At 42.2% G+C, this 22,958-nt stretch overlaps 1 protein-coding gene across 1 annotated transcript; it reads right to left on the bottom strand.

Moving 5' to 3' along the window:
• Positions 1-946: 946 nt before the first annotated feature.
• On the bottom strand, positions 947-15,434 carry LOC126442756 (uncharacterized protein DDB_G0271670-like; the record flags this gene model as incomplete). Its single annotated transcript, XM_050090790.1, has 2 exons — positions 947-1,228; positions 14,019-15,434. Coding segments are annotated over 2 exons (1,698 nt in total), but the record flags the coding sequence as incomplete, so codon positions are not given.
• Positions 15,435-22,958: the final 7,524 nt, after the last annotated feature.

A 22,958-nucleotide genomic window follows, 5' to 3' on the forward strand; every position in this document is an offset into this window, starting at 1 on the left:
GTGTTTCCCACTGGCAGTGGCAATTTTCATCAAAATAATGCACCATTTCACAATGCCATGAGTGTGGTAGAATGGTTTGAGTAACACAGTGGTGAGCTCCAATTGATGTGATGGCCACCCAACTCAGCAGCTCTGAACCTTGTCGAACACATCTGGGGTGTGATTTAACATAACATCAGAGATCATCCCCCCTTCCAGGATTTATGGGAATGAGATGACCTGAGTGTACAGATATGGTGCCAACTTCCTCCAGTGATCTACCAAGGAATCATTGCTTCCATGCCACAATGTCTCCCTGCTGTTATCAGTACCAGAGGTGGACATACCAGCTTTTAGATGGGTGATAATTATGTTGGGGCTGATTAGAGAATGGCAGTAACCATTATTGAAAGAAGATTGTTTTACTGTAGTGATAGTGATGGTGATAATGATAATGGCATATAAAGTTCGGGCAAACACCACATGCTGCCTACTAGTCTTGTATGGCTCATCCTCCAGTCCAGCTTCAAGACACCGACTGCCCGTGAGATCCATAGCCATTCCTTGCTACCCATTGTGGCTCCACAATACCCAATGGTGCCACGAGCTCTGAGCTGTGAGAAGTGACATCTGCCAGGCACATGAGGCTGGAATTCAAAGAGGGAGCCCACCATGGCTCAACCTCCCCCACCAAACCAAAATCCCCCTTCCCCACTATTAAGGACCCCTTTACATCTGAATCTCCTTCACCTGGGTAATGTGCATGCATGACACTTTACTTGTGTGTAAATTCAAAATCAGGTGATTTGTGGGCCTACCACCCTGACAATCTCACAGGGTCCCAAGAACTGAGGAGCCAGTTTGCTAGCGAACCCTAACTCCCCTAGCTCCCCTTTTTGAGCAATATTAGGGTTTTGGACTAACACTCTGTCCCCAGCCTTTGCACTGCACCATTTAGCCCCTGATACTAGCAGATGGCTAGCCTGTGATGGGCAGTTTTGGTATTATGCCTAGCCTGGCTCCAATTGTGCTGTGTTACTGCTAGGGTGACTTGTTCTAGAAGCAAATCATTGATTGACCACAGGTTGACAAGAGAATTTACTGTATGTGCTACCACAAGGGATACTGGAGCAGCCTCCAGGGTTTTGGGTTGTGCAGTGTTAAAGACAAACTTGAGCCATGGTACTGACATGTCAGACTTCATCTGAGCCTTGTGAAAGATGAGCACAACCTTCAACTTGCAGTTCACCTGGTCAGCAAAGCAGAACCTCATGAATAGCTGGGAAACAAAAGCTAACAAGCATCATGGGTGGCCTATAAACAGAAAGAATTCATAATAATTGCTGGATAGCTACCAGGATGGTCACTCCTGTGCTTGGAATGAGTAAAGAAAAACGAGAAAAGTCATCCATGATAACTAATAGGTGCCCAATACCCACACACACAGTGGAAGCAGACCTATATAACCAAAAAGAAATTTATGCATCAGGCATTTCTCATGGGTAAACTCTAAAAGACCCTTGAGGGAACTTTGGTAGGGCTCAGCTCCCTTACAGCACTCCCACTCCCCCACCAACCTGTGGACGTCCTTATACAGGGAGGACCAGGTGATGTGTTGTATGATTTTGACAACAGTTTTATAAATGCACAAGTGACTGCCTAAGAGGGTGTTACGGAAATAACGAGCCATAACCTAAGACCTCGATTGTCAGTCTCTAAACAGAATTCCCAGTGTTCAAAATAAAATCTGAATTTCACAAGGGCAAACAGAGTTGCCAAGGCTTCCCATTCATATGTAGAATGTTTCATCTCTGCAGGTGAAAGTTTCCAAGGTGCATAGGCTATAGTGCATCAACCTGCCACACACTCCCTCCCATTCTGCTCCTGCAGGAGGACAGCTGCCACTTTCTACTCCAGACGAATTAGAGGTGTCAGTCTGCAAGAACAGGAGCTCAAAATTGGGTGTGGCTAATACTAGTGGGTTACTTTCATCCCATTTGAAATTTTTTAAGGCACCCCACTAATTTAGTAAAATTGGGCACAACTTGCGAAAAAAATTTGCCATGCCTAAGAACCAGGCCACACCTTCCTTATTTCTAGGAGCTGGTAATTTTCGCAAATCACTAGTATGCTCCTGGTCAATTCTAATGCAATTGGTGGAACTAAGATGTCCCAAGAGTGAAACCAGTGTGCCAGTGTGATTTTAGAGAGTTTCACAATAAGTCCTGCCTCCCTCTGGTAAACCAGGACTGCCTCATAATGTTGCAGATGTTCAGACAGACCAGCACTGTAAACAACCTAAACAACCATGTCATCTAGGTAATTCTAGACACACTTGAACTTGAAATCACCCAAAATACAATCTAGAAGGCAAAACAGAATGGCAGCTCCCACTGACAAACCGAACCCTGTTAAAATCTTAGAAGTTCCAGTCTGTACAGAAGGCAGTAATATTGTTGGAATCCTCTGTTAACATTATGTGATAATATGCCTGATTGAGATCCAGGACAGTAAAATACTGAGCCCAACTGAAGCAAGTAAAAGAATTATGTAGATTGGCAAGTTTCACAGATTCCAAAACTACCTTCTCATTAACTGCATGATAACCCACAACTGGATGAAACAACCCACTGCTGCCCATAGATACTGAGTTATGGGAGATGCAAAGGCTGAGGTTCAGGGCCTGATTACCCTATCGAACAATGTATTAGTAATCAAAGCATGGATACATTTCATCTTTGATGGAGAAAGCCTGTAAAGGTCCTGCCTCTCTGGAATGTCATTTGTAAGATGAATCTTGTACTGGATGTTACTGATGACATCCAATTTGTTAGTTAAGATCTGCGGTAAACAATCAAGAACTTCTAGTACCTGCTTCACTTCTACTGGACCAAGGTGACTGAGCTCAAATGGCGAACATTGCAGTAACACACTATGAATTCCTGTGGCAACCTGACAGGAGAAAAACATGAATTTTTCAGCTGAGTTAAGTTTAAAGTAAACAACCCTGCCCTGGCTATATAACACCGACCACTACCATTTACAAAAACACACCCCAAAATTAAATTCACTGAAAGATTTTTAATTAGTATTCATTTCACAGGCCAAGAAAATTTTCCAGTACTCAGTTACGCAAACCAGAGGCAACGTCTGCCCAGTGAGAGCTCGACGTTGCGAGGATGGATGCAAACAAGGCTATTCACAGGTATGGCAGAACTTGAACTATCACAGATAATCTAAACGAGAAACTCAACTACCAGAGTTGAGGAGGGTGCACACTGGTTCCTAGTTAAGTTGTTCCCAAAGGCAAGGCAGGAGTTTCCCTACCTTGGACTTGACACGGAGACAGCACTTGTACAGTAGAACACTACTGTGCCTCTTACGTTCCTTATGACATCAGCTGTTTGACTCTCTTTCCAAGGAACCGAACATTACCATACAGAATTCCCTTCTTTGTTACACCGGAAGCACATCCTACGCTTGTTCCTTATGGGTTGTTCACTTTTAAATTTCCTGGAACCTTGATCCCCATCTTGATAATGACACTTAAACCCCCATCACCAGTGGTCTGTGAAACTGAGGCTTAAATAGTGTACACAAAAGCCTCTAATTCAGTAAAAGATGTGCATTTATTAGCAAAGGTAATCCATGAACGGTGTTGTGGCTGCATTTTCTCTAATATATTATTGAGTATTTATATCTCTGTCACTTGGAATTCCAAGGCTAGAATGACCATACACATTCATATATGTACCTAGGAAAAGGTTCATGAGGAAACAGCACTCACCAAAAATGTTCATACTTGAGCAGTCTCTTAATACAAAGTGACACTTTCAGCACACAATTGATTTTCACAACTCCCTTGATGTTGCACTTTCATGTAAAATTCGACTTAAAGCACTGCTTAACACAGTGGGTACAATGCCTGAACAACAACAATATTGGAGATAGGAAGACCATTGGCATGAAACATAAATTTGACCATAAGCCACAAGATGGATTTCACCTTTCTTAAACTCTCAATTGAAAGTTCCATTATAGCTTGAAGCAGTAATAGTATTTGGTGAGGTAATTTCCCAGATGGATTACCATGTGGTCCTTAAAGGTGTCTGTAGCATTGCTAATACTTCCAGCAGTTGTCTGTTGGTGGGAGAACCTTGTTCACAAACTATTGATCCTAATTTGTCTAAATAAGGCAGATGACACCACTTGGCAAGTCAATCACCTGCCCCTGTAACTGCAGAGGTTATGTAACATGCTCAGAATAGTGATTACATTGTGGAATACCCCACAAGCGATTATCCCAATGGATAAAAATTGTGCCTGAATTGTATGTATTTGCTTATGGTGGGGCTGACTACATTCTAAACACTCTACATTCTGAGACAAGGTTGTCATGGGTGGAGCTCAGTCAGCTAGTGCAACATACACCTTCCCAGTGCAGTTTGTACTAATCACCAAGGCATTGTCCACACCAGCATGCAGATGAGCCACAAGTTTGGCAACACTGCCCTTACGTAGAAGCTGACACACTTTTAATTCATTGATTAACTGTTGCTTCTTCAATAAGGACAAACTGTGACAGTCACGGGACCCCATGTTCAACATTGGATACCTGCAAGCACACACCTTATGGTGAATGACAGTGTGAGGATACCTCCCCCCTTTACTTCCAGGAAAATAACACTCTGAACTTTTTAAAATTTAAGACATTACACACCTTAGTTTAGTGACAATTTAAATAAGGCAATATTGTGTCTGACACCAGTCGTTAGCTTTTATATTCAAAATCTCCACCTTTACAAACTGCAACTCAGAAAATGCTTCAATAAATGAACAAATAATTATTTGGAAACAGGTGGCTCTGTAAGACAACACAGTAGCAGAACTCATCTCAAAGGTTAAAACTGAATAGCGATACTGGAACACAGAGCAATTTACAGCTGCATCGAGACCACTATAAAAAGCAAATTCTTAAAATACACCTCCAAGAGCATCTAGATCATTTAATAAAGTAAATAGGTGCACTGATTTCTAGAGCTGCTTTCAGGCATACAGAGCAAGTATCTTTAAATCTTGCTCCCAATGAGCAGTTAAGTAATTAATAGAGAATTAGTGTGCACAGATTGATATAACCGGCTTCAGACACAGTGAAAATTCTATTAAGATGTACTGTAGAAGAAGCATAAATGATTTAGTAAGTGAATGTGCATGCATAGCAGCTTAGAAATGCTATTTAAAAAGGAAAACCTGTAATAAGTATTCAGAATGAACTTGTAGCAATAAATGAATAAAAGGTGAGGAAAGATCACCCCATGTCAACTTCAGAAAACCAAACAGTTGAACAGTAACACTAGATGGTTTTACACACTTTTGCTTGTTCCAGCCTGTGAACCTCGAATGTGCCAGTTAGTTACCAACAGGCCATATTTGCACGAGTCTGGATGAAATCTGAATACGATATGTTGGTTCACATAGAGCTGATCAGCATGTGCTGATGCTAACAGGCCTCGACACTATGTATAAGACGAGCACTCACCCAACAAATCCCCAAACATCAAAATGTACAAAATTTTAGTACAAATTTCAAACAGTAATTTACATAACTTCAGTGAAGGCAGCCCAGGGGTAGCTGGCAGTGGTGCATTCCATGAAGCTGATGTACAGAGGCAATGTTAACACCTACAGTATGATGAGCATTCAGAGTACAGGTCCAAGACAACCAAAGTGTGCCACAGCAGTTGAAAATTGGAACGGACTAAGGGAGCATCTAAATTCCACTGTTATTCTTAATACAACCACATGACCACAGTACATATACAGATCAATGGACTCTTCAGATGATTCTCATCAAAAACTTGGTCTAAGGCTAAACATGGTCACACTTAAAACTGTGTTCAGGATTACGAAATGATCGAATCCACTGCTAAATGTGGGAAATTGAATAGCAATAACAAGCTTGTTTGGTTGCTAGGCATAACCCTAACCCCTTCCAAGGCAACGCCACAAGGTATTAAGTCGTGCAACACAACTCAAATCGCACAGTTTTTCAGATGAGAAAGCTCCTTGCATAATTTGACTTCCATAGAGAAGAACCAACAGCAAATACAGATAGTGAAGACCCCTTCAATGTCCTGTCTTCTGGTAACACCTGTGCCTGCAACTATTAACTCGGTAGAACCTTTAAAGGGCTACCAGTAACTCCATTCTGTCAATTTTGGCTGAATGGCAAATACTTTCTACATACCCTGCGCAGCTCTGCTATGCCCGATGATGCCAGAAGTTCCAAGCAAAAGAAGTGAAATACACCAGGTGTCGGCAGGATTTTAGAGAGGAGGCCTTCCATAGCTCACATAATAATAATAATAATAATAATAATGATAATAATAATAATAAGCAAATTTCTGGTTAAAGAAGTTCACCTCAACACATTCACATCTAACTAAATTATTTAACAGTTACATTGCAGACCCATACACATTCCTTGATACACTTACACACGGAATAACATATCTGAAACCTAAAGATCAAGCAGACACAGCGAACCCAGCTAAATATCGCCCCATAACATGCCTACCAACAATATACAAAATATTAACTTCAGTCATTAAACAGAAATTAATGACACATACAACACAGAACAAAATTATAAATGAAGAACAAAAAGGCTGTTGCAAAGGAGCACGAGGATGTAAAGAGCAACTGATAATAGATGCAGAGGTGACATATCAAGCTAAAACTAAACAAAGGTTGCTACACTACGCATACATTGATTACCAAAAAGCTTTTGATAGTGTACCCCACTCATGGTTACTACAAATATTGGAAATGTACAAAGTAGATCCTAAATTGATACAGTTCCTAAACATAGTAATGAAAAATTGGAAAACCACACTTAATATCCAAACAAATTCAAATAATATCACATCACAGCCAATACAGATTAAGCGTGGAATATACCAAGGAGACTCATTAAGTCCTTTCTGGTTCTGCCTTGCTCTGAACCCACTATCCAACGTGCTAAATAATACAAATTATGGATACAATATTACTGGAACATACCCACACAAAATCACACATTTGCTATACATGGATGATCTAAAACTACTGGCAGCAACAAATCAACAACTCAACCAATTACTAAAGATAACAGAAGGATTCAGCAATGATATAAGTATGGCTTTTGGAACAGACAAATGTAAGAAAAATAGCATAGTCAAGGGAAAACATACTAAACAAGAAGATTACATATTGGATAACCACAGCGACTGCATAGAAGTGATGGAAAAAACGGATGCCTATAAATATCTAGGATACAGGCAAAAAATAGGAATAGATAATACAAATATCAAAGAAGAACTAAAAGAAAAATATAGACAAAGACTAACAAAAATACTGAAAACAGAATTGACAGCAAGAAACAAGACAAAAGCTATAAATACCTATGCCATACCAATATTGACCTACTCATTTGGAGTAGTGAAATGGAGTAACACAGACCTAGAAGCACTCAATACACTTACACGATCACAATGCCACAAATATAGAATACATCACATACATTCAGCAACAGAAAGATTCACATTAAGCAGAAAGGAAGGAGGAAGGGGATTTATCGACATAAAAAACCTACATTATGGACAGGTAGACAATTTAAGAAAATTCTTTCTAGAACGAGCAGAAACTAGCAAAATACACAAGGCAATCACTCATATAAATACATCGGCTACACCACTGCAATTTCATAACCACTTCTACAACCCTTTAGATCACATAACATCAACAGTCATGAAGAAAGTAAATTGGAAAAAGAAAACACTACATGGCAAGCACCTGTATCATCTAACACAGCCACACATCGATCAAGACGCATCCAACACATGGCTAAGAAAAGGCAATATATACAGTAAGACAGAAGGATTCATGATTGCAATACAGGATCAAACAATAAACACCAGGTATTACAGCAAGCATATTATTAAAGATCCCAATACCACAACAGATAAATGCAGACTTTGTAAACAACAAATAGAAACAGTAGATCACATCACAAGCGGATGTACAATACTAGCAAATACAGAATACCCCAGAAGACATGACAATGTTGCAAAAATAATGCATCAACAGCTTGCCTTACAACATAAACTTTTAAAACAACACGTTCCTACATACAAGTATACACCACAAAATGTACTGGAGAATGATGAATACAAATTATACTGGAACAGAACCATTATAACAGATAAAACAACGCCACATAACAAACCTGACATCATACTCACCAATAAAAAGAAGAAATTAACACAACTAATCGAAATATCTATACCCAATACAACAAATATACAAAAGAAAACAGGTGAAAAAATTGAAAAGTACATCCAACTGGCTGAGGAAGTTAAAGACATGTGGCATCAGGATAAAGTTGACATCATACCAATTATACTATCAACTACAGGAGTCATACCACACAATATCCACCAGTACATCAATGCAATACAGCTACATCCAAACATATATATACAGCTACAGAAATCCGTAATTATTGATACATGTTCAATTACCCGAAAGTTCCTAAATGCAATATAACACATACCGTACAGTTAAAAGGAAGTGACGCTTGATCAAGGTCCGTGTCACTCCATTTTTAACCGGACTTAATGTCTGAGAAAGTGAAGGAAATAATAATAATAATAATAATAATAATAATATAAAATCATTATCATTATTTGTACTAGTATATTAGCATTATTGTAGGCAGGTAATTAATACAAAGATCAATTAATAATGTGCTGTATTCTTTGTCTCCTCTGCCCAGCATCTCTCTTAAAGCATTCTTTTTGCTTCATTATTTCCTTGCTACACTCTTTCTGTAAGTTCAGTGGTCTACTTTGTTTCTGTCAGTAAGGTGATTTTTAATCAACAACTGTTGTCTGGCTACTAATTACGTAACATTCTCAACAGATGCCTATACTAATTTAATTATTTTTTTTCTATGCTATGACTGTTTCATTTGTTCTCATTTCAGAACTTACTTCAACATTATGGGTTTTTCTGTCTTGATATGCTGGTTGTGCTCCATAAATAGCGTTTCCAGGACCTTTTCTCCTTTTGAGATCATAGTACGGGTCCATGGAATAGGACTGTTGTAGCCTGTAGCCTACGCTCAATTTTTGTGCTGTTAGAAATGTGCTTGTCTCACCAAAAGGAATTCATGAAGTTAGAGTAGTAGTAGTAGTAGTAGTAGGTAGTGTGCCAAGGTAGGATGTGTGTGTTTTTTAGTAACTTTTACATAAATAAGTGATCAGTGTAACAAAAGGTTTTGATGTAACTGTCATAGACATTTTATGATTCTGATCTACATCTACGTGATTACTCTGCTATTCACAATAAAGTACCTGGCAGAGGGCTCCATGAACCAGCTTCAAGCTGTCTCTCTCTCGAATGGAACGCGGGAAAAATGAGCACTTAAATTTTTCCGTGTGAGCCCCGATTTCTCTTATTTGATCGTGATAATTATTTCTCCCTTTGCATGTGGGTGCCAACAGAATGTTTTCACAATTGGAGGAGAAGACTGGTGATTGAAATTTCATGAGAAGCTCTCGTTGCAATGAAAAACACCTTTGTTTTAATGATTGCCACTCCAATTCACATATCATGTCTGTGACACTATCTCCCTTATTTCGCGATAATACAAAACGAGCTGCCCTTCTTTGTACTTTTTCGATGTTATCCATCAGTCTCACCTGATGCGGATCCCACATGCACAGAGGTACTCCAGAATAGGGCGGACAAGCGTAGTGTAACCAGTCTCTTTGGTAGACCTGTTGCACCTTCTAAGTGTTCTTCCAATGAATTGCAGTCTTTAGTTTGCTCTACCCACAATATTATCTATGTGATCGTTCCAGTTTAGGTTATTTTTAATTGTAATCTGTAAGTATTTGCTTGAGTTTACAGCCCTCAGTTTTGTGTGACTTATCATGTAACAGAAATTTAGCTGATTTCTATTAGTACTCATGTCAATAACTTCGCACTTTTCTTTACTCAGGGTCAATTGCCACTTTTCTCGCCATACAGATATATCTTATCTAAATCATTTTGCAAGTAGTTTTGATCATCTGATGACTTTACAAGACAGTAAATGACAGCATCATCAGCAAAGAATCTAAGACAGCTACTCAGATTGTCTCCAATGTCGCTAATATAGACCAGGAACAATAGGGGGCCATGTAACACTTTCTTGAGGAATGCCGGATATTGCTTCTGTTTTACTCGATGACTTTCTGTCTATTACTATGAACTGTGACCTTTCTGACAGGAAATAACGAATCAAGTCGCACAGGCAATAATCCATAGGTATGCAGTTTGATTAGAAGATGCTTGTGAGGAACGGTGTCGAAAGTCTTCTGGAAATCTAAAAATATGGAATCAATTTGACGTCGCCTGTCGATAGCACTTATTACTTCATGAGTATAAAGAGCTAGTTGTGTTTCACAAGAACGATATTTTCTGAATCCATGCTTACTGTATGTCGATACATCATTTTCTTCGAGGTGCTTCATAATGTTCGAATACAGTATATGTTCTAAAACCCTACTGCAAATCGATGTTAGTGATATAGGCCTGTGATTCAGCTTATTACTCCTACTTCCCTTTTTGAGTATTGGTGTGACTCGAGCAACTTTCCAGTCTTCAGGTACGAATCTTTCTGTGAGCATGTGGTTGTATATAATTGCTAAATATGGAGCTATTTCATCAGATTACCCTGAGAGGAACCTGACTGATATACAATATGGACCGGAAGCCTTGCCTTTATTAAGTGATTTAAGTTGCTTTGTTACACCAAGGGTATCTATTTCTATGTTTCTCATCTTGGCAGTTGTTCTTGATTGGAATTCAGGAATATTTACTTCGTCTTCTTTGGTGAAGAAGTTTCAGAAAACAATGTTTAATAACTCTACTTCAGTGGCACTGTCATCAGTGACTTCACCATTGTTATCGCGCAGTGAAGGTATTGATTGCGCCTTGCCACTGGTGTGCTTTAGGTATTACCAGAATATCGTTGCAGATATTATTAAAAGCATCTCGCATTGAAGTATGCGCCATATTTCGAACTTCTGTAAAACTTTGCCAATCTTGGTGATTTTGCGTTCTTTTAAATTTGGCATGCTTTTTTCGTTGCTTCTGCAACAACATTCTGATCCATTTTGTGTACCATGGGGGTCAGTACAATCACTTATTAATTTATGTGGTATATATATCTCAATTGCTGTTGATACTATCTCTTTGAAAACATTCCGCAACTTTTCTGCTCTTACATGATCAGATCGGAAGGCGTGAAGACTGTGTCTCTTAAAAAGGCGTTAAGAGCATTTTCATCAGCTTTTTAAAATAGATATACTATGCGTTTCTTTTTGATGGTTGTAGGTGTTACAGTATTCAGCCTAGCAGCAACTGCCTTGTGGTCGTTAATCCCTGTATTCGTCACAATGTTCACTATTTGTCCAGGATTATTTGTTGCTAAAAGGTCAAGTATGCTTTCACAACCATTTACGCTTTGAGTGGGCTCATGAACTAATTGTTCAAAGTAATTTTCTGAGAAAGCATTCAGTACAATTTCGGATGATGTTTTATGCCTGCCGCTGGCTTTAAACGTATAATTTTTCCAGCATATTGAGGGTAGATTGAAGTCACCACTGACTATAATTGTATGAGCGGGGTACTTATTTGAAATGAGACTCAAGTTTTCTTTGAACTGTTCAGCAACTATGTTTTCTCAGTCGGGGGGGGGGGGGGGGGGGGTCGGTGAAACGATCCAATTAATAGTTTAGTCAGATTGTCAAGTATAACCTCTACCCATACTATTTCACATGAACTATCTACTTCAATTTCGCTACAAGGCAAACTACCTCTGACAGTAATAAATACTCCACCACCACCACCTGTATTTAATCTATCCTTTCTGAACACTGTTAGATCGTTTGAAAAATTTTTGGCTGAACTTATTTCCGGCTTTTGCTAGCTCTCTGTACCTACAACTATTTGAGATTCAGTGCTTTCTGTTAGGGTTTGGAGCTCTGGTTCTTTCCCAACACAGCTATGACAATTTGCAACTACAATACCAATCGTTTCTACAACTACCTTACTGTGTTTTACCTACCCACTTTCTGACGGATGCCCCTTCTGTGGTTCCCTGGGACCCTCTAACCTGAAAAACCGCCCAGTCCCTTCCACACAGCCCCCGCAACCCTTGAAGCTGCCTCCTGTGTGTAGTGGACTCCTGACCTTTTAAGCGGAACCCGGAAACCCACCACCCAATGGCGCAAGTCAAGGAATCTGCAGCCTACATGGTCACAGAACCACCTGAGCCTCTGATTCAGACCCTAAACTCGGCTCTGCACCAAAGGACCACAGTCAGTTCTATCGACAATGCTGCATATGGTGAGCTCCGCCTTAATCTTGGAAGCAAGACTGGCAGTCTTTGCCATTTCTGTTAGCCGGGGAGGTCACAGCAGTGGAGCGTTCAGAGGACACATAAGACGTGCTCAACGTCCCTCACATCCCCGCGTCCAATCCCCCACAGTGATGCCCTTTGGCAGCAGCCTCAAGCTGTGTGATGGAAGCCAATGCAGCCTGAAGCTGTGAGTGAAGGGTTGCCATCTCAGCTCGCATCTGTACACAATGAGAGTTCCTACACTCCTCCTGTTTGAAGCTCATAAAAATATGTAAAAAGCGAACGGTGTACTCGCCTTAGTAGTAGCAGGAACTAGCGATGCGCTCTCTGACGATCTGACACTCATAAAAGTAGTAAGAGTGATGTGGAACTTGACAGTTCAGTTCCTGCTCCCCCACACAGTTGGTGTGCACTGTATTGTCATTTGATATGAACAACATTGATTTTATGAACAACATAGATTTCCGGTAGTAGCTGTAATAGTATTTGATTACACTGCCAGTATATTGTCACATAAGCAGCTGAGTAGCATAGTTGACATAGTGGTTATATTAGACTGTTCCATGGAGGTTCCTGAGTTCAAAACTCACCTGAACTGTAAAATTTTAATTTCTGTGTTTGGTTCGAGTACAATCTAGAAGTATCCACAAATGGCAAGAATGGTTGTACTGGAATGTACTGTATGCGTTCTGGCCAGAGGCAGTGGAGCGTTCAGAGGACACATAAGACGTGCTCAACGTCCCTCACATCCCCGCGTCCAATCCCCCACAGTGATGCCCTTTGGCAGCAGCCTCAAGCTGTGTGATGGAAGCCAATGCAGCCTGAAGCTGTGAGTGAAGGGTTGCCATCTCAGCTCGCATCTGTACACAATGAGAGTTCCTACACTCCTCCTGTTTGAAGCTCATAAAAATATGTAAAAAGCGAACGGTGTACTCGCCTTAGTAGTAGCAGGAACTAGCGATGCGCTCTCTGACGATCTGACACTCATAAAAGTAGTAAGAGTGATGTGGAACTTGACAGTTCAGTTCCTGCTCCCCCACACAGTTGGTGTGCACTGTATTGTCATTTGATATGAACAACATTGATTTTATGAACAACATAGATTTCCGGTAGTAGCTGTAATAGTATTTGATTACACTGCCAGTATATTGTCACATAAGCAGCTGAGTAGCATAGTTGACATAGTGGTTATATTAGACTGTTCCATGGAGGTTCCTGAGTTCAAAACTCACCTGAACTGTAAAATTTTAATTTCTGTGTTTGGTTCGAGTACAATCTAGAAGTATCCACAAATGGCAAGAATGGTTGTACTGGAATGTACTGTATGCGTTCTGGCCAGAGGCAGTTCGCTCCACGCTCCTGTATGTGCAAGTGCTGAATAAACCTTCGATAAGAGAAGTTATGGTTCATGATTCATCTACCTACACCTCTATGTGACAATATTCTGGTGGAGGTGCTGGGTATGGGAACTTGTGATACCACACATTATCAACACAGTGGCTCGCATCAGGCCACGACAGAGCCGCCGCTTACATGGTGAGAAACCCGAGTTTGAGCCATATTCAACAGATCACAATCAGTTGGAGACAGAAGAAGAAGTCGACGACGACGACGTAGTCGACGACGACGACGTAGTCGACGACGACGACGACGTAGTCGACGACGACGACGACGTAGTCGACGACGACGACGTAGTCGACGACGACGACGACGTAGTCGACGACGACGACGACGACGTAGTCGACGACGACGACGACGACGACGTAGTCGACGACGACGACGACGACGTAGTCGACGACGACGACGACGACGTAGTCGACGACGACGACGACGTAGTCGACGACGACGACGACGACGACGTAGTCGACGACGACGACGACGACGTAGTCGACGACGACGACGACGACGACGTAGTCGACGACGACGACGACGACGTAGTCGACGACGACGACGACGACGACGACGTAGTCGACGACGACGACGTAGTCGACGACGACGACGACGACGACGACGTAGTCGACGACGACGACGTAGTCGACGACGACGACGTAGTCGACGACGACGACGACGACGACGACGACGACGTAGTCGACGACGACGACGACGACGACGTAGTCGACGACGACGACGTAGTCGACGACGACGACGACGACGACGTAGTCGACGACGACGACGCAGTCGACGACGACGACGACGACGACGACGTAGTCGACGACGCCGACGACGTAGTCGACGACGCCGACGACGTAGTCGACGACGCCGACGACGTAGTCGACGACGACGACGACGTAGTCGACGACGACGACGACGTAGTCGACGACGACGACGACGTAGTCGACGACGACGACGACGTAGTCGACGACGACGACGACGTAGTCGACGACCACGACGACGTAGTCGACGACCACGACGACGTAGTCGACGACGACGACGACGTAGTCGACGACGACGACGACGTAGTCGACGACGACGACGACGTAGTCGACGACGACGACGACGTAGTCGACGACGACGTAGTCGACGACGACGACGACGACGACGACGACGACGTAGTCGACGACGACGACGACGACGACGTAGTCGACGACGACGACGACGACGACGACGACGACGTAGTCGACGACGACGACGACGACGACGACGACGACGACGACGACGACGACGACGACGACGACGACGACGACGACGACGACGACGACGACGACGTAGTCGACGACGACGACGACGACGACGACGACGACGACGACGACGACGTAGTCGACGACGTAGTCGACGACGACGGCGACGACGGCGACGACGGCGACGACGGCGACGACGGCGACGACGGCGACGACGGCGACGACGGCGACGACGGCGACGACGGCGACGACGGCGACGACGGCGACGACGGCGACGACGGCGACGACGGCGACGTAGACGACGGCGACGACGGCGACGGCGACGACGGCGACGACGACGGCGACGACGTAGACGACGGCGACGACGTAGACGACGGCGACGACGTAGACGACGGCGACGACGTAGACGACGACGTGGACGACGACGACGTAGACCGACATTACCGTGACAGCAACTGTGTGCCACCACATGAGACATCCTACCGGGTTCTCTGGTGGCGATGACCAAGATCGTAACAAGTGGCTGAAGGTATATGAGCATATAGCCAAATATAACAAATGGGATGACACTGTGTGTTTGGTTAACATATTTTTCTACTTGGAGGGCTCTACCAAGCAATGGTATGAGAACAAGTAGAAGTTCACAAGCTGGGAAGTATTCCAGGTGGAACTGCAAAAGTATTTTGGCGACACACGATGACGGAAGTGCAAGGCTGAAGATAAAGTGCAGGGCACAGTGTCCAGGAGAAACTACAGCATCCTACACTCAAGCTGTCTTGGAGCTGTGTAAAATAGTGGATCCTAGAATGAAAGGGGAAGACGAGGTTGCACATCTCATGAAGGGTGTTGCTGAGGACGTGTATCAAGCCCCACCTGAATGAGCTTTCGATAGTAGACGACTTCATAAAATGGTGCCAGTATATCAAGACAGTGCATCAAAAATGAATTACACAAAAGAAGTTTGAACGGCTTCCAAACGTCGTATTGATGTCTGTGATGGAGGAAGCAACTGATTTCACAAGTGTACTTCATCAGATAGTAAGAGAGGAAGTTCAGAAGGCACTTGGATTGCACAGCAAGCAAAAAACCAAGACGCTTCAAGAGGTCATAAGGTAGGAAATGGAACAGACATTGAACCCAATCTCTCGTCCTTCATTTCCCTTTAAAACGGTAAAAAAAAAGGTAGAGACCCAGGCGAAGTTACGTTCCTACAGTGCTGCAAGAGAAACCTGTTTGGGCACCAAGGAAGACTGACGTCTGGTGGACCCAGGATAACCAACCAGTATGTTTCCACTGTGGACGAGTGGGACCTGTGGTGTGCTATTGTCGGAAAAGGAGGTGGAAATTTGATGATGCTCACGCCAGAAGACAGCAGACTGATCTTAGCCGACGCCAACTCCGAGACAACGAAGATGAACAAGATGATGTGGGTGCAGGATGATGTAGGTCACAATCGCTGCAAGCTAGCTGCTGGGGAGGACACTCCCCAACACGCTGATCAAGGTCTTCATTGCTGTTCAGAAGCTACAGCTGATCACCTAGCCGCCACAACCTGGAAAACTAAAGAGTGTGACATTACTTGGAGGTGAGGCCTCCAAAAAGAGAAATCCTCCGCTGTCGATCACTACATAAGTGATGGGAAACTATGTCAAGACCCTCACGGATGGCCACCAGCCCAAGCTCTTGTGGACTCTGGAGCATCATATTCAGTCATTTTGGAGAAGTACCATCGCCGGTTGCAGAAAGCCATATTCAACAACAAACATCTCTGCTGAAGGTGGCTAATGGGAAATATGTAAAACCTGCAGAAGATGTCATTTGTGTAGGTATAAGTGGCCATACACAGCTCTTAGAATTCGTCGTCTTAACGAGAGTATAGTTCAGATATCATTCTCGGATGGGACTATTTAAAAGCTTCTCAGGCAATTGTAGACTGTGGTTGCATGAAGATTATGCTAGACAAGATGAGATGCTGTGGATAGGAAGATGGCCATCCGAGTGTTTGGACACTGTGTGCTGGATGACGTAATCATTACTGCAGTCAATGCTAGAAGGGTAGCTGTCATGTGTTGTGCCATGCATCAACCCATGTATCTTGCAGTGGAATGTAAGAGGAGCTTACCACTGAAGAATAACTTAGTCATACCAGCCTCTGTCGTCTCGTTTAAGAACGGATTCGGTGAATTGTGGATAGTTAACTGTCGCAAAGAACTGCAGATTCTTCCAAGATGCATGTGTGTAGCAAATGCTGAGTTATTAATTGCAGAACAGCTGAGCATCATAAAAACTTCCCATGCCGAGTCTGTGGGCGAAATTAGCGCTACCACTAAGAGACGAGATGTTCTAGCTCGACTGTCACCAGATCTCACTAAGGAACAACAGAAAATGCTACTTGCCATTCTTCAAAGAGTTCTCTGAATGCTTCAATCCACAGGTGAAGAGCAAATTAGACAATTCGACAGTGAAACACCGGATTAGCACTGAAGACCATCAACCAATAAGCCAGAGAGCATACTGTGTGTCAGCAACAGAACGTCGAATAATTCGCGACAAGGTAGAGAAAATGATTAAGAATGACATCATTCAGCCTTCGCAGAGCCCATGGTCATCACCAGTGGTTATCGTCAGGAAGGATGGCAGTTGGCGCTTTTGTGTTGATTACAGGAAGCTTAATAACTCTTCTACGAATGGACGATATGCTAGATTGTTTGAAGGGGGCTAAGTTTTCTCAACCATGGACATGTACTCAGGATACTGGCAAATCGAAGTAGATGAGGCTGATTGTGAGAGAACTGCATTCATCACCCCCCTGAGGGCCTGTATGAGTTTAAGCTAATGCCATTTGGTTTGTATAATGCACAAGCAGCTTTTGAACGAATGATGGATAATATTCTAAGGCACCCAAAGAGGACTATGTGTCTTTGTTATTTGACATTATAGTGTTAAGAGACATTTGATGAACACACAAAAAGACTGAAGGCGGCTCTCAAGTGTCTCCAACAAGCTGGACTGAAACTTAATCCAAGAGAGTGTCTCTTTGGAGTAAAATAAATCAAAATACTTTGACACCTTGTGTCAAACTAAGTTGTGTGGCCAGACCCAGGAAAGGTGAGAGCTATAACGAAATTTCCTGTTCCTAAAAGTATTAGAGATGTGAGAAGCTTCCTCAGGTTGTGTTCTTATTACCATTGGTTCATCAAAGACTTTTGTATCAAAGCCAGACCACTCCAAGAGCTGTTAAAACCCGATGCTAAATTTATCTGGGGTGGTGCTTAAGAGACTTTTGATGTGCTGCAAAAATCGTTGATGACTGACCCTGTACTTGGTCTGTATGATGAGAGAGCACCTACATAACTACACACAGATGCTAGTAGGTATAGGAGTGGCGCTGTCCTGGTGCATATTTCAGATGGAAAAGAGGTTATATGCTACACTTCTTGGACACTTAACAAAAGCCAAGAAAAACTATTCAACTACAGAAAAAGAATATCTTGCTGTGACCTGAGCCATGTGAAAATTTCGCCAGTATATCTATGGAAGGCCATTCACAGCTGTTACAGACCATAATTCACTTTGTTGGTTGACAGGTTTTAAGGATCCAACATGATGACTCGCCAGGTGGGCACTACGTCTTCAAGAGCATGACATTACCATAGTGTACAAAAGTGGAAGAAAACACCAAGATGTCGACTGTCACTCATGAAACCCCGTGCAAGACCATCAAGACTAATGAAGATAGTGACTGTCTCCCTTCACTCCAGGATCTCTGCTGAGCAGAAGGAAGACGTCAAGATATCTCAAATTATGCTTGCCTTAAATCGGTCAGAGGATGTGAAAGGACAATTAAACGTAGTTAATGGATTACTTTGCAAGAAAAACTTTGATCTGTTTGGAAAGAAGTGGCTACCAGTGATTCCTAAACACGTGCAGTTAAATTCAGTACAGAATGTCCATGACACACGTGAGACCAGACATTTAGAATTTATTAAGACATATGATAGGATCTGCAAGAGATTTTTCTGGCCAGGTTTGTTTAGGAGTGTCCATCACTATGTGTCATGCTGTCAAGAGTGCCAGAGAAGAAAGGCAGTTCCTCAGAAACCACCTGGCCAACTCATACCAATTCCACCAGCCGAAATGCCTTTCCAGCATCATGGGATTGACCTCCTTGGACGATTTCAAATATCTACCAGTGGCAATAGATGGATTATTGTTTGCACTGATTATCTGACACACTATGCCATTACAAAAGCTGTGAAAACAGCCGAAGTTGAAGTAGTCAAATTCATAGTGGAAGTATTTTATTAAAACACGGCACCCCAAGGACGTTAATTACGGATTGAGGGAAAGTTTTTCAATCGAATCTTGCGACAGAGATAATCCGTCAGTGCACCATTACCCATCACATGACAAATGCCTACTATCTGCAAACTAATGGCCTTACTGAACACCTTAATAAGACCTTGGCTGACATGCTATCAGTGTTCATAAATGTTGAGCAGAGCAACTGGGATGAGGTGCTGCCTTCTGTGACATTTGCCTACACCACCACCAAACAAGACACCACAGGTTTACGCCATTTTTCCTTGTGCATGGGCGTGAGGCGACTACGACAATGGACTCTGTGTTTCCATTACATCCTGATGACGTGGATGATGATTACATCGGCCAGGTGTTAACTAGAACTAAGGAGGCTCGGCAGTCGGCTTGACTCCACATGCTGCAGGCTCAAGAAAACGATCGCCGAGGGTATGATGTAAGCCACCGCCCTGTTGTCTACTGGCCTGGAGACCTCGTCTGGATCTTTGCTCATTCTCTCTGAGAAGCTCCTCAGGCGCTACTTTGGACCTTATAAAGTTGTAAGACAGTTTTCTGATGTTACTTACGAAGTTGAAGATTTCGACCCTGGCATAAGACAACGAAAGATCAGAGATATGGTCCATGTCCTTTGAATAAAGCCCTATAAGGATGCTGCAACCCAGGGTAAATTCGAAGCTCCAGCAACAGGCAACAAGCGGAAAGGTGATGAAGAAAGAAGCGGCAAGGGAACTTCTAAGATCATGTGCAGGGCGAACATCGGGAGTTGGAGTATGCAAGACTGACAACTCATTCCCGGACTAGGACGACGCTGTTCTCTTAAGGAGGGAGCAATGTTGCAGAAGCATCTGAGTAGCACAGTCACCGTGGTGTAGTGGTTACAATACTAGACTGTTAGATGGAGAGTCCTGAGTTCAAAACTTACCTGAACTGCAAAATTTTAATTTCTGTGTTTGGTTAGAGTACAATCTAGAAGTATCCACAAATGGCAAGAATCATTGTACTGGGATCTGTAGCTGTATATATACTGTATGTGTTCTGGCCGGAGGTAGTCCGCTCTGTGCTCTAGTATGTACAAATGCTGAATAAACCTTCGTTAAATGATTCATCTACTTACACATTCTTCTACGTGATGACATCCATGTGAAGATAATGAAGCTAGAAAATATGATCGAAAATAATTGCTCAAGGAGAAGGCTGAAGTTGAAGATAATGAATTTTCAAAGGTGTTGTCATTAATCAGTCAATTTTTTGCTCCCACCCACTGAATTATACCATAGTGGACTCGTCACCCAGAATTTCGAACTGAAAAGGGAGCACTTAACCAGAACTACTATTTAGTTGTTGACACGTACGACGGTTGGGCTTCATATATGTGATAAGTTTTATATAATATGGGAAGACGATAAGTGCTTAAATGCACTTATTACAGATAATTTTTACCACAGACTCAGGTTTACCCATCCAGCATGAAAGTAAGAGTTGGAGGAGGGTGCAAATAAAGAGGTAGTTTTAGAATTTATATGACTGCATGAAATTAATCATTGCTGTGTTGTGCTGAAAAAATGAGATGGTTATCGATTGTGTGTGTATTCACTTCAGCAGTCCTGTTTTTACTTTAGGGTAAGGATGACCAGACTTACAGTATTATAGTATGCCCCATGTTGGAAATGAGGAAATAGGTAAAAGAGATTATTTTGTTACACTTTACCCCCATGTGGATTTAAACATCATCTTTGAGCAGGTGAAGTAGTTTAGCTTGTGAGTTTATAGAATTGCTTATTTACACTATAAGCACAGATAAGAAGTAAATGAGATTGCATTGATGAAGTTATATGAAAATTGGTACCAAGTCCGAAGACTCAAGCTGTGATTTCCTGTTTCAATGACCAGTTCCCTTAATGGTTCCGTGTATGTGAACTCCAGCATTGGATGTTTTTATTCACCATGTGATATTGCTATGACAGTTACAGAATCATTGAAGGAAAATATACACAAAGTAGTGCAGAAAAAGTAGGTGATCATAACCTACTGAGTAGAGACTAAGATGTCTGTGCATACTTCACAAGTGGTGTAGACAGGCAGTCTTATGAAGTGCTTTTGAACAGTTTTCTGAAAGCTGTCATAAGTTGCAACTTTGACAGCCCACACAGAATTGAAATACTTCAGACCTTGTAACTATGAACAGGTGTGTCCTTACAGATGGTATTAGTGCAGAGAGGGGTTAGCGATCATGATGCCAGTACAGCAACAATGTTAAATGAAATTAATGAATCCTTAACGAAGTCTAGGAGAATAATTTGCTAGAAAGAGCAAATAAGTAGTTGTTAGCACCCCATTTAGACAATGGGTGAATGTCATTTACTTCAAATATGGTGTACATAGAGGAATATGGGCAAATGTTAGATGATCTGTAAATCACAAACTGAATAATTGTATGGTGAGTAACTTGGTTACAGACAGAAAATACCTACTGTGGTTTAATAACAGAATTTGAAAATGCTGAGGAAACTGACTTGTGCACTCAGATCAAAAAAGTATGCATAGTGGTGACAGGCAAGAGTTATTGGAAATATATGTGTCTGTAAAAAGATCAATATGTGAAGCTTACAACTACCACCATTGTACATGAACAACAGATTTTACTGATAAAATGAGACATTTCTGGTTCTACATAAAATCACTGAGTCAAAGACTTCTATCCAGGCAGCCATTGACCAGCCTGGTATGGCTTTGGAGGAAAGCAGAAAATGATCATTAACCCCTCTCTGTACTGAGTTTTAAAGTTTGTGCAGGAGGATCATATAAACATATTGTTTCACTGTCACACAGACTCCTGTATTGGGGACATAGTAATAGGTGCTCTGGAGTAGAGAAGCAACTGGAAGAGTTGAAAACAAAATAGTTGCCATGTCCAAACGGAATCACAAATGATTTGTCCAGAGAGTACTCTACAGCATTGGCCTCTTACTTAGCTTGCATTTATTGCAAATCTCTCACCTAGTGCAAAAACCCAGGTAGCTGGGAAAAAGTTCAGGTGGTTTTTGTATGTAAGAATGGTAAAAGAATGTACGTGCAAAATTGCAGACCAATATCATAACACTTATTTGCTCCAGATTTCCTAAACATATCCTCAGTTCAAATATAATTATTTTCTTTGAGACAGATAGGTTTTTCTGCAAAACTACATGGATATTGTGCAATACTCATTTTTGTCTTCCATCATATTATATACTGCTAACCATGGATGAAGGGCAACAGACTAGATTCCACATTCCTGCATTTCTGAAAAGCATTTGACACAGTGCTCCATTGCATACTGTTAATGGAGGCATGAGCATATGGAATAGGTTCCATGATCCGTGATTGGCATGAAGACCTCTCAAGTAACAGAGGCCAGTACTTTGACCTCAACAGTGACTGTTTCCCAAAGATGTTTTATAAGATCATTCTTACTATCTGTGTATGAAATGATCTGATGAGCAGCATTCTGTGTCTTTTTGCTGATTGCATTGTGTGTGGGAAAGGGTCATCACTGACTTAAAAGGATACAAGATAATTTAGACAAACTTTTTATTTGTTGTGATGAATGG

Source organism: Schistocerca serialis, unplaced genomic scaffold (genome assembly GCF_023864345.2).
Source record: "Schistocerca serialis cubense isolate TAMUIC-IGC-003099 unplaced genomic scaffold, iqSchSeri2.2 HiC_scaffold_1402, whole genome shotgun sequence".
Lineage (NCBI taxonomy): Eukaryota > Metazoa > Arthropoda > Insecta > Orthoptera > Acrididae > Schistocerca > Schistocerca serialis.